Source organism: Ceratotherium simum, chromosome 23 (assembly GCF_057802395.1).
Source record: "Ceratotherium simum simum isolate JZ-2026a chromosome 23, ASM5780239v1, whole genome shotgun sequence".
NCBI lineage: Eukaryota > Metazoa > Chordata > Mammalia > Perissodactyla > Rhinocerotidae > Ceratotherium > Ceratotherium simum.
The window spans coordinates 26980207-26994373 of NC_141922.1; the positions used below are offsets into that span (position 1 = coordinate 26980207).

The window sequence follows — 14167 nt, forward strand, 5'->3', positions numbered from 1 at the left end:
GACTCAAATCAGAAACTATATCAATGGTTGATAGTTACATAATTTAAAATAAAATATATAAGAAGTATTTTTATTATGGTTAAATACATTTTGGATGATGTTTGTTACATCTACTCTTCTCTTTTGCTTTATCTAGAAACCAGAAGTTTTTTGTATCTCTCAATCGATTTGAAGATATATCATATAATCCCCCAAAAGAAAACAGTAAAAGAAAGTACATATAGGAAAATAAAATAATAACCAAAGAGTTTAGAAAAAATGAGAGAAAAATTTTCCTAGGGGGTTCTTATTGTTTATAGTGGGTTGAGTTTGAAATTGAAAGACCTGAAATTTTCACTTAGCAAAAGTGAAGGGAGAATAAGTTTCATTTAAGGAAAACAGTATGTTAAAAAGAAATGGAGGTTAGATAGTTCAAGACTTAATCCAAAAAAAAGAAGAAGAAATTATGTGGCCAAAGCACAGGTTTCAATGCCATTTACGGGGGACATTTTGAAAGATAATACTAAAAATATAACTTGCCTTGCAAGTCAAGGATTTTATTTGGATTTTTCCATGAGGTCAGCTCTATTTTAGGAGGATGTCTCTCGTGACAATGTATGGAAAAGACTGGGCACAGAAGTGACTGAAGATGAGGAAATGCCACAGGTTTCATTCTCCAGGAAGCAGTTTCTGTAATGGAGATGGCTGTTTATTAGGGATTGTTCTTTAGATCAATACCTGTGGAAGGGAACAGTGTGGGGGAGAGGGAGAAGTTAGGGTGTTATTTAATCCCAATAAAGGGCTCTGCCAATCCCATAGATAACATTGGAGCAGGAATACCTCTTTAGACCGTTCTGGGTTGGAATGAATGATTCAGGCCTTTATATTCTCCCATTTATCAATCACTGGATGTGGGCTGCCCTGGAAGAAGGTGTGACCTTGGACTAGTCAATTTTCTTAGCAAAGACAATCCCCAAAGAGGACTGACAGCTGAGAGCACTCTTCCAGCTGCATTCCAGGCAGCTGTGAGAATAGTCTTTTACTCCCGTATGGGGATCTGGCATCCCAGGGTCCACCACAGAAGTTCACGTCGACAGAAGGAGTCCAAATGAGACAGTTTGAGGACCTAAGTATGATGTCATCTCAGTCATAGATTAAATAAACGTGTAAATGAATAGGAGGTTGTAAAAATCACAGATTAGCCAAAGAGTCATGAAAAGAACACGATACGTATTCTAGAAGTATCAAGATGTCAGCAATGTCAGTGTCAGCAATGTCAATGCCTGTGTGAAAACGTAAAAGCTGGATCGAAATAGGAGGCTCATGAATGAGAAGTGAAAGATTGGAGTCAATGAGTTCACACGACTCTATTGAAAAGTTTGTCAGAAAAGGAAAGAAAGAAATAATAACTATAACAATGACCATGTATTCAGCTTGTATGTGCCTAACACATAGCAAGTTCCTTCAATGATTTAAAAAAAAGTAACCTGATAGCAAAAAGACTTCACGTTATATAAGGCCACATATAACATAAATTCAAGGAATATTGCAAGTATATTTCACCATAGATCGTTTCTCTGATTAAATAAGGATAGGAGAAAATACCTAAGTGATCAGCAATGTGGAAAATTTCTGATAGTTAAGTTTTATGAACAACTTAATTAACAAGTATTGAATATTTGTGTTTTATTTTATTTTTGCATATTTTATGATGTTTCCATAAATAGTGACTCTTGTCTTAAAGGAAATTCTACAAATAATGAACATGTAGGTATAAGTTAGAAAAAAGAAATTCCCTCCTTCAAGATCAGAGGAAGAGCTATGTGAATAGAGCATGACATAGGAAAATTTTTGTGGTACAGGGAAATAAATTTTATTTATGACCTAAAAGTTTTCAATAAATAATGAAGTAAAAAAATTCACTTGCTGAAATTGATGCGGCTAAGAATAAGATTTTAGAAGAATGCAAAATGTTTGGAGCAGTCATAATGATTAGCGATGCATCATTTAATTTATCCTTGCTCCCATTTTCACTCAGTCGCTATAAAAATTTTAGTTCACTTGAGACTATCTTTCTTTTTGTCTTGCAGCTGTTTTAAAACAGGATGAAAATACACATTGGTTTACTAGTAATGATCATCCATAAATTACATGCAACCCAGGTAGATCAGTTTCCAATTATAAACCATGAATAAATACAAACCCAAAAATTTGCATTTTTAAAGATTTGTATATATTAAATAAGAAAGTAATTTTAATAAACAAAGAAATCACCTAGCCATTCTTCTGAAAAGAAGATTTATGAGAAAATCAGCGCCTCAAAATATTTTTTGCAAGTGAGACAGAACAAAAAAAAGAGAATGCTTTAATGAAATAACAAACGCTGTAACTCGTAGAAACCATTTAATTGGCATATTTAATAGCTTTATTGAAATATAATTCACATACTACAAATTTCACTCATTTAAAGTGTACAAATTCAGTAGTTTTTAGTACATTCAGAGTTGCGCAAATATCACTACAATCTAATTTGAGAACACTGCCATTATCCCAAAGAAAGACCCTGTACTTATTAGCATCACATTCCATCCTACACAACCACTTATCCCTGTCCAGCCCTAAGCTACCACTAATCATTTTGTGTCAGTATAGATTTTCCTAACCTGGAAATTTCATTGGAATGAAACCATTACATACGTGCACTTTTATCACTGGCTAATTTCACTTGGCATAATGTTCTTGAGGTTCATCCATGTTGTCACATGCATCAGTACTTCATTCTTCTTTATTGCTAAATAATATTCTATTGTATGAATATACCACATTTTCTTTATCTGTTTATCAGTTAGTGGACATTTGGCTTTTTTCCACTTTTTGGATATTATGAATAATGCTGCTATGAAAATTTGTATACAAGTGTTTTATGGATATATGTTTTCATTTCTCTTAGGTATATACCCAAGAATGGAACTGGTAGGCCTATGGTACTCTCTGTATAAAATATTAAGGAATTGCTAAATTCTTTTCCAAATGACTGCACCATTTTACATTTCCACCACAATGTATGAGGTTTTAAATTCCTCCACATCCTTGAAAATAATTGTAGGCATCCTAGCGGATATGTAGTAGTTAGCATCTCAATGTAGTTTTGGTTTCCTAATTACCAGTGATTTGGGTCATTTCTTTAATGACTAGTGATTCTGAGCATCTTTTCATATTCTCATTTGTTATTTGTCTATTTTTAGAGAAATGTCTATTAAAATGCTTTGCTCATTTTTCCATTTTATTTGCCTCTGTTGTAAAAGTTCTTTATATATTCTGAATACAAGTGACTTATCAGATATATGGTTTGCAAATATATTCTCTCATTCTGTAGGTTGTTTCTTTTGCTTTCTTGATATTATCACTTACAACAAAAAGTTTTAAATTTTGATGAAAGCCAATTTATCTATTATTTTCTTTTGTCACATATGCTTTCAGGGTTATATCTAAAAAATCATTGCCTAGCCCAAGGTCATTAACTTTTACTTCTATGTATTTTTCTAAGTGTTTTATAGTTTTAGGTATTATGTTTAGGCCTATGATCCATTTTGAGTTAATTTTTGTGTATTTTGTGGCACAGTGTCTAACTTCATTCTTTTGCATACAGGTATCCAATTGTCTCAGCTCCATTTGTTGAAAAAACTTTATTTTTGCCGTTAAATTTTTTTATCACCATCAACCATGGTAACAATGCAACTCCCTTGATTGTTAATGGAGGCCAATTAGGGAACCTGGACTTCTCTTACCATCTGACAATAATGAGACAGTGCTTCCCCACCACTTCCCCTGCTGAAGCAATCTCAGAAAAAAGCCAACTAAACAGGAAATTTAAATAAGATCTAGAATCTCATAAAATGAAATTATACAAGTTGCAATAAAAAAAAATCATTCATTATATCAAGAACCAACAGTATCTCAAACTGAATGAAAAAGGCAATCAATGAATGCCAACACCAGATGACAGGTTTTAGAATTATCTGACAAAGATTTTAAAGGTGTCATGATAAAAGAAATCCCTCAACAAACAATACAAACACACTTGAAACAAATAAAAAAAATTTAAAATGTTAGCAAAGAAATCAAAAGTCTCAGCAAAGAAACAGAACATATAAAGAAGAAAATCAAAATGTTAGATCAAAAAGTACAATAACCAAAATGAAAATCTCAATGGATGGGCTCAAGAGCAGAATGGAGGGAACAGATGAAAGAATCCAGGAACTAAAGATAGAAAAGAAATTACCTAATCTGAACAACAGGGAGAAAGTAGAATAAAAAATTTTAAAATGAACAGAGCATCAGGGACCTGTTTCTCCTTTAGCGGGACTAAAATAAAGGATCAAACATTTATGTCATTGGACTCGTGAAAGGAGACGAGAAAGAGAGTAAGGCTAAAGAAGTACTCAAGGAAACAATGACTGAAAACTTCCCAAATTTGGCAAGATATGTAAACCTACAGATTCAATAAGCTGAGTAAACTCCAAACTGGATAAACTCAAAGAAAAACATGCCATGCACATCATAATTAAACTGAAAACTAAAAACCAAAAAAATCTTACAAGCAGCCAGGGAAAAAGGATACCTTGCCTACAGGTGAAAGTCAGCAAGAATATAGAAGAACTCAACAACACCACTAACCAACAAGATGTAATCAACACTTACAGAGCACTCTATTCATCATATTGGAATACACATTCTTTTCAAGCATCCAAGGAACATATACTAAGGTAGACCAGATCCTAGGCAATAAAACTTAAATAATTTTGAATTGAAATCATCTAGAGCATGTTCTCTGATGACAATGGAATCAAGCTAGAAATCAATAACAGAAGGTTAGGAAAATCTCCAAACATTTGGAAACTAAACAACTCACTTCTATAATAACCATGGGTTTAACAAAGGAAAAGTCGAAGGAAATAAAAATACATTAAACTGAATGAAAATGAAAATACAAAATATCAACATGTGTGGGATGCAGCTAAAGCAGTACTAAGAGAGACATTTTATTGTCCTAAATGCATGCATTAGAAAAGGAAAAAAGTCTCAAATTAATAATCTAAGTTCCTACCTTAATATTCAAGAAAAAGAAGAAAAGCAGCAAAGAAACAAAAAACAGAGTAAAAAAGCAACCTACGGGATGGGAGGAAATATTTGCAAACCATCTATCTGGTAAAGGATTAATATCCAAAATCTATAAAGAACTCCTGCAGTTCAATAACTAAAAAACAATTAACTCATTTAAAAATGAGCAAAGGACTTGGATATAGATTTCTCCAAAAATAACATACTAATGGCCAACAGTATATAAAAATATGTTGAATATAACTAATCATCACAAACGTGCAAATTCAAACCACAATTAGATAGTGCCTCACACCTGTTAGAATGACCATTATCGAAAAGACGGAAAATAGGGGCTGGCCTGGCGGTGCAGCGATTACGTGTGCGCACTCCCTTTTGGCGGCCCGGGGTTCGCAGGTTTGGATCCCAGGCACACCCCGATGCACCGCTTGTCAAGCCATGCTGTGGTGGTGTCCCATATAAAGTAGAGGAAGATGGACACAGATGTCAGCCCAGGGCCAGTCTTCCTCAGCAAAAAGAGGAGGACTGGCGTCGGACGTTAGCTCAGTGCTAGTCTTCCTCACAGGAAAAAAACAAAATAGAAAATAAATGCTGGCAAGAAGGTGGAGAAACTGGAACCTTTGTGCCCTGTTGTGAGAATGTAAAATGGTGCAGCCCATATGGAAAACAGTATGGAAGCTCCTCAAAAAACTAAAAATAGAACTACTATATAATCCAGCAATCCCACTTATGGGTATTTATCCAAAAGAATTGAAATCAGGATTCAGATACTTGCACTCCCATGTTCATTGCAACATTAATTCATGATAACCAAGAAGTGGAAACAATCTAATGTCCATCGAAGGGTGAATGGATAAAGAAAATGAGGTATGTATATACAAGGGAAATCAGCTTTAAAAAAGAAGAAAATCCTGACATGTGCTACAACATGGATGAACCTTGACAATATTGTGCTAAGTGAAGTAAGCTAGTCACAGAAAGGTAAATACTGCATGATTCTATGTATAAGAGGTACCTAAGTAGTTAAATTCATAGAAGCAGAAAGTAAAATGGTGGTTGCCAGGGCGAGGGGCATGAGGAGGTTAGGAGTTATTGTTCAATGGGTATAGCATTTCATTCATGCAAGATAAAAAAGTTCCAGAGATCTGCTGTACAACAATGTGCATATAGCTAACAGTACAGTACACTTCAAAACTGGTAAGAGGATAGACTTCATAGTATGTGTTGTTTACTACAATAAAAAAAGGTTAATTGCTACAAAGTTCTTTACTTTCAGTCTTTATCATAAAAGTGCTGTGTGTCAATAAAAATGTGAATTCTTGATGATGAAAAAAAGAGCCATGTCAATATAATTGGACACGAAAGCCCAATTGCACTAAACACACGTGTGAAAAAAAGGAAAAAGTAAACACAGTGTGAATGCTGTTCTATCGTGGAACAACATTATCACAAAAGAAAACAAAAGAAATTTAAGATCATAAAAAATACTGTGCAAATAGTCATTGCATTGTTCTGTACTGTGTAGGAAAGGCAAAATATGGACAGGAAAGAAAAAAAGAAAAAATTTAATAATCTATATGGTTAAGCAAATTCTTACATGACCATATTGGATACTGGCAGGAGCTGCCAAATTTTTCCTCCTTTCTTGGAGGAAGCTCTGTGTGGAGAACAATTAGCTCCCTGTGTTCCGAGAACAATGTTTTCTCCCTTCATACCTTCAGCCCTAGAGCCCTACCAACTCTCTGCTGGGAACAATTTCCCAACGGTGGCATGAAGAATTGGAGTTTTCACAGAGTACTATGATCCCACTGAATTGAGGAGGAAGATTTAAGAATTTGGGGCAAAAAGAGCAACTAGAGTTAGTTTGTGGAATGGAGCACAGAAAAGACAGAGTTGTGCAGAGAGGGGTGCCCAGGAGTCCATGTGCATAGTCACTATGAATTGATTGCTCAAGAAAATGCTATAGATGCATGGACGAGACCATCCAGTCATTGTTGGATAACAGCTGCTCTGTGGTTTATTGCTAGAACAGAGAAAGCAGAGGTTGAGCAGTATCAGGGAAGGGATTATTAGCAGATTAGAGTGTTGGTCTTTCTAGAGTAGCAAGACCTAATTAACCTATTGTTCCCATCTCTAACGTCCAGCTGAGACACCAGGAGCCTTGGGAATATGAACCCACTCTCTAGACTAATATCTGCTCTAGATCTACTCTAATCAAAGTTAAAAGTAAACTTTGACAAGATCCACAAAGACAGAAAGTTCGGAAACTGAGTCCTGACAAGATACAGGGCTTGGCAAACACTTTGAGCTCTCCATAGATTACAAAGTATGAAAAGTATAAAGTGGGACCGGGCCAGTGGCATAGTAGTTAAGTTCACCCACTGTGCTTCGGCGGCCTGGAGTTCGCAGGATCGGATCCCGGGTGCAAACCTATACACTGCTCATCAAGCCACGCTGTGGCGGCATCCCATATACGAAATAGAGGAAGACTGGCATAGATGTTAGCTCAGAGACAGTCTTCCTCAAGCAAAAAGAGGAAGATTGGCAATAGGTGTTAGCTCAGGGCCAATCTTCCTCACCAAAAAAAAAAAGTATAAAGTATAAAATCAAAACTACCCAAGTTCAAAATGATAAGGAAACAATTCACATCCCTTCTAAATCAAAAATCAGCAACCTTCGGAGGACGATAACAGAATCTAAAGTCCCTAAACCATAGTATTCCCAATGTCTCACAATCAATCAAAATTTACTAGAAATTCAAAGAAGCAGGAAAATGCAATTCATAGTTGAAGACGACGATGAAGAAGAGGAGAAGGACTAAAAGGAATATGAGGAACAGGAAGAAAATGGAACTTAACGAGTCAAGCCCGATATGGGATTTCACAGAAATGACTCTAAAGCAGCTATTTTAAAATAGCTGTTCTGGAATTCCATCTGAAGGATATGTCACACAGGCTCACAAGGACATACATCCAAAGTTGCTCTTTACATCTTTGAAAGCACAAAAAATGAAGCCATCAATAGGATATAGGTTAAATAAATTGTTGTATAGGCGTACCATGTGCCAAAAAGCTATGTAGTCATTAAAAAAGAATGTAGTAGAAGTATACAGATGGATTCAGAATATAGTGATATTTTACAAAAATAAACTAAAAAATTCAGAAAAATATGCATCATTTGACCGGCTCTATTTGTAAAAAAAAGTATGTAATGCATAGAAATATGCATATATCTGCATGTGCCTAGAAATGGCCTGGAAAGATAAACACTAAGCTGATCACAACAACTAATCATTACTTAATCATAAGTAAATGAAGGGAGATTTTGTTTTACTTTTATAAACTCCTTTTACTTCTGATTTTTTGAGTGTGAAAATTATAAATCTCCTGTTGGAAAAATCTACTCTATTATTATGAGTAATGTGATGTTTAATCAAACAAATATAAACAAAAATGAAGATAGAATGAAGAAAACAGAAAAGAAATCTTAAAGATAGGTGTAATTTCTAATTTGCCTAGAGAAAAAAAAGGGAAAGAAATTGAAATGCATGAAATTGCTTTTCAGGTGATTGAAGAATTAGTGGACAAGGCTGGATCATGTTTTCTTAGGACATATGTCCTTTTTCTAAAACCAGCAGGGTTATGGGGCTTGAGAATATATAAAACAGTCCACATCAGATTGTAGCTGAAGGGATTCATGCTTGCATTTAGTTATGAAGCTCAAATTGGAAGCTGTTCAGGCAGAAAACTAATAGAAATGGGTGATAGCTAATTAACCTAAGGCTTCAAAGTAATTGCTCTGCAAGAAGCAATTTCAAAAGGACTTTCCTCTTTTTTTATTTTTGTAAATCATAAAATGCCCTATTTGACTTTTGGTGTGTGAGCAACAATATATGTATACGTGCAAATATTGACTTTTTTAGAATGTCCACCTTATCCAACTTCTTGGTAAGTTTTTAAAAGGCCAAAAGAATCGCAAGAACTATGCTTCATATCACATACTGGATATCCCAGGCTTAGGATTTTGCCATTTATGGAGAAAGTCAGTAGATTCCTGAAGTAAATATGCTAAGAGGATAGGGTTATACTGATCAGTTCTGCCCTGAGCTACCCACCTCACCACTAGAGTCAGAAGCGTCAGCTACTCTGAAGCATACAGCTGTTTGACAGAGAAGTGGCTCCCCTGGCAAAAGCAAGGTGCTCTTGTGAAGAGAGTGTAGAATGAATGTACAACATCTCAAATCAGCCTCTGTCTGCCACAGTCTACACCTCTGGCTTCCTATCTTCCATGAGTGGCTCCTCGCACTTTTCAAAACTGTCCATACCTATGTAGCATATACTCATTCCTTCTAAGAGAAAGGATCCCAAATTTCCTGCATTTCCACATCCAGTTCCAAATACAGATACTTTGGGTAGTATGGAGTTCTCTCCCACAAACTAGCTCGGTACCTCTGACTTAGAGCTTCACGGCACTTAAGTTTTATGTACGACCCACAGATGCAGAAATGACATCTGGGTGAAGAATTCTCATCAGACTTCTAGATCTAAGATTTAATTGCATGTAGACTAGTCTAGATACATTCTGAGGACCATCTTCTCTGACCATGTATGAATCATATGGTTTTAAATTACCGAATATGACTAACGAATATTGTATATTCATAAATAAATTAATTCCTCAAGAAACGTGGTAACTTTTCTGGGGATATCCAAGAATCAAGCTCTCAGTAATTTAGACTTCCCATAGAACTAATAAGGAAGTTCTTACAATGGCTGCTATCAGTTGCCCAGGATTCAATTTTTCAATATATTTTCTCCCCAACCTTAGGTTTCACTCTGATGTGGTTAGTTTAGAATTGTGTCCATCCTGAACCAGCCACTCTGGTTGAAGACAGAGCAATTACACAGATTTTTTTTAAGTCTGTGCCATTTACACCTCTGCTAGAATCAGAGTGGGACAAATTTCCCTAAGGTACATGGGCTACATGGTAGAGACATGGATACACAAAAAAGTTAGCATGCTTTGCCAATAAAAAGTGGAGTTAATTTTTTATGACCCAAAATGCATACTGAAATCATTAAATTCTCAATGTTGTTTATAAGTGTCTACTATTAGATTGGAAACTACTTCAGAGAAGACACTGTGTCATAAGATTGTGTTTGCCTGTTGGATCATGTAATGGATAATGAATCAAAAGTATAAAGGATTTTATTTCATCAGTTTATAATTACCAACCAAAACATGTATAATAAATGACAAGTCTTCTCATATTGTGCTAATTATGTTTCACTTAAAAAAAAATTAGATAGTTTACCTAGCTCTTAAATTGTCATTTACAAAATTATTGTTACATGGGTCTTGGAAAAACAAAAGGCTTTTTCAAAATAATATGTCTTCCAGATTGTTCTTGTTTTATATAATATTAATGTCTGTTTATTTGTCTTTTGTTGCAGGATTTATTTATACATGTGGCGGAACTTTAAAAGGACTTAATGGCACTATAGAAAGCCCTGGTTTTCCATATGGATATCCAAATGGTGCAAACTGTACATGGGTTATAATAGCAGAAGAACGAAATAGAATACAAATTGTTTTTCAGTCATTTGCTCTAGAAGAAGAATACGACTACTTATCCTTATATGATGGACATCCTCATCCTACAAACTTTAGGACAAGGTTAGTGTAATTTGAATGGAAAAGTGGAGGGAAAATATTTTATGGGTAAAAGTAGTTTATGTTAAAAAGATGTTTAACATTTGTGGTGCGATTATAATAAGGTCATATTCACCATCTAATTATTATTCATTTGGAAATATGTCATCCCATGAACAAAGTAGCTTGGTATTTCTGACTTCATAATACTAGTATATTAATATTATCTTTCAAAAAAGTGAATGTAAATTGAGTTGTGACCTCTTTAGAGTTGTTAAAGGAATTTTGTTTGTTAAAATACTTATCTCAAGTCTTCATTCTTTATGGGCGTAACTGGTAAAGTGAAAGCTACCATGTAAAGTGTCTTTCATTAGTATGTACCCAATTTTAATATACGATAATAGCAAAGACACTTGAAAATCAATATTCATATGATAGCAAAATAAGTTAATTTTAGATAATGTGTATGGATTTATAATATCTAAATATCTGAAAAATAGCCCCTCTCGTGTCACTAACTGGGACACACATTTCTTTCCATACCAATGAAATTATTTATTTTTAAGCTAGTTTATAAAATAGGTGTGAAAATTACCTGGCACCCTGACTGTTATTTAAATGGTTCTTCAGAATTTCTTTTTGGAAAACAAGATATCTAAACACATGAAGTATTTTTGCTGTCATATCAAAAACTCCTTTTAGGCATAGATCAACTCGAATTCAACCAACAAATTCGAAGTGCCAAATATTACATATTTCATTAATCCTAGATTTTTATCAATGTATGAATATTTTTCTTTAACCATAGTAAATCATTTTTTTAACTTCCAATTCAAAACATTCCAAGCAGTTAACCTGTAAGAATTAAGAACTCTTTACATACATGGCTATGTTTGAGTTATGATTCTGTGATTGTTACTCTTTCTAGTAGTTGATACTGTGTACTTGCTTTCCTGATCTATCAGTATCAAGTTTTTATATTTTCATCAGTCTTTCATCTTCTTTTGCTTTGACTTTTCCCATTTTAAATAAAAATTTGATATATATTATCTTCCCACTTTTAGTAAGAAAACATATAATACAGTGGGGGAAATGCTGCACCAAGAGGTAAGATTTGGATTATAGTGTTAGGTTTGTTGCTCACCAGCTGTCTGAGCAAGCCATGCCACTTGTTTGTGCTTAAACTGGAAGATGATAATAATAAAAAGAATGCTGTCCATCTCACGATACTCTTCTGAATATCTCTTGAGAAAATGAAAATCTCTTGAGAAATGAATATCTCTTGAGGAATGAATATCTCTTGAGCTGTATGAATATGAAATCCTTTTATTACACAATTTGAACTGTTTCCAGTGAAAATGACAGTAAAAAATGCCTGAGTTGTTTCAAACTATGTCTATGCAAAGAAAAGGTCACTAGATTGATTACAGGTAAGGTTCTATTTTTCTTTCTCTTTCTTTTTATTTTTTTTTTGTTGCCTTATATTCATTTACTGAGTATTTCTAACTTCTTTTTCTTCTTCCTGTTATACTGTTAACTCTTTTAATAGTGATCCATTTCAAAGATATACAGTATGGCAAACACACCTGATAGTGTTATTTCATCATCATTGCTGATATCATTAAAAGCTAGATGTCTTTTGTTAATGACATAGCACTAAGTCAAGATAGAAACCACACCATGGGGCACTGTGTATGCCTGTGTGCTTGCCTATACTAGTGGGTGGGTGTGGGAGTGGGTATCTGCCTTCATCTGTACACGTCCAATCAGATTACAGACTGTAAAAGAAAAAGGAAGATGCTTTTTAGACTTTCAAATCAGCTAAATTGATGTATATAAAAATACAAAGACTTTTTAATATTTTCTTTAAAACCCGCAATATATGCTATATAAGTGGTACAAATATAAAAAAGAAATAAGGCTCTCTAAATATTATCTGGTAGTTTCTATCAATTCACTGATAGTATTGTTTGTACAAGGATCTATCCTCTCTAGATCCCCTTGAAAATGAGACATACGTTTTTATTTTACCCTCTTTTTTTTTTTCTTGGTGAGGAAGATTGGCCCTGAGCTAACACCTGTTGTGAATCTTCCTCTTTTTGCTTGAGGAAGAGTGTCCCTGAGCTAACATCTGTGCCCATCTTCCTCTATTTTTGTATGTGGGGTGCCGCCACAGCGTGGCTTGATGAGTGATGTAGGTCCGCGCCTGGGATCTGTGCCTGGGAACCCTGGGCCGCTAAAGTGGAGTGTGTGAACTTAACCACTATGCCACCGGGCTGGCCTTCATTTTTTTTTTTTTTTTAAATATGGCCTCCAGAAAGTTAAGAGACTGTCAGATGGTGAAAATAAATTTATTTCTATCATTCTTTCTTTCCTTATCTGTAAATGGGGAATAACGGTATTTAATGTACAGAGATTTTATAAGGATTTTAATGTAATGAAAACTCAATAAATCTAACTTTTAGCATTTTTTGAGTGATTCCTCTGTACCTGACACTGTACTAAGTATTTTGTACTCATTATATTTAACTGCTCCCCTACTCAAACAATGTGAAAAGATTTCTTTTATCATCATCATTTTACAACTTGGAAAATGAGACTTAACATTGCTTGCCCAAAGTTAGCATTGTTAAAAGTAGCAAGAGGCATGATCATCATTGCAACCTAGATTTGTCTGAGTTCAGAACTTAAGTTCGTAAAAAATAAATAAAAACCCAAACAACAACAATAAATATATATACACATATATATATAAAATCTCTGATTTATATATTGATATATGAATTAAAGCCTATTTTTCTTAGCAATATTAGATAAAATTTAATGAATAAGAAGTAAAAACAAATACTTTTAAACAAATAACATGTAAAGATATAAACAGATAAATTACAAGTTTATTCTTGTTATTTATTTTATGGACTCTATCCTAATTTATACTCTATATCATTTTGCTCACTGTGGATATATAATGCATCTATTGGTCTTCATGCTTAAAGAAATATTGTTGCTATTGTTACAGCTTATTTTAACTAGCAAGACAGAAAAAAAAATTCAATGAGTAACCTCCAGGCCCTTCCCTACCGTGTTTATATGCAAAGTATGCTGTTTGATTAGAAATTGAAACTGCTGCTGACAATTTGATTCATTTTTTTGTCTGTCTCTTTGACTCACTGTTTTCTTGTTTTTTGTTTTTCTCACATCCTCACTTAATACATGTTCTTATGGTATGTCTGCACTTCTTTATCTTTCAGAAATTCATGCTTATATTTTGTTACTTTCCATGAGCTCCAATAGATTTTTTTTAAATAGCTTGCTATACTTGCCTTGCAATAATGCAGAAAAGACGGTTTGCAGGTCTTGTCATTCTTGCTTGTATAAATAGAGAGATATGTTGGGTTTGGTAACCCCAATTTCA

General features: G+C 34.2%; 1 protein-coding gene across 4 annotated transcripts in view; it reads left to right on the top strand.

Annotated features, from left to right (window-relative positions):
* CSMD3 (CUB and Sushi multiple domains 3) overlaps positions 1–14167 on the top strand; it is a 1195693-nt gene that overhangs the window by 117997 nt on the left and 1063529 nt on the right. For all 4 annotated transcript variants that reach the window (XM_004431279.3, XM_087447535.1, XM_004431280.3 and 1 more), the window contains exon 2: positions 10554–10776. In XM_004431279.3, the coding sequence (XP_004431336.2) occupies positions 10554–10776 (223 nt within the window). The remainder of the gene's footprint in view (positions 1–10553; positions 10777–14167) is intronic.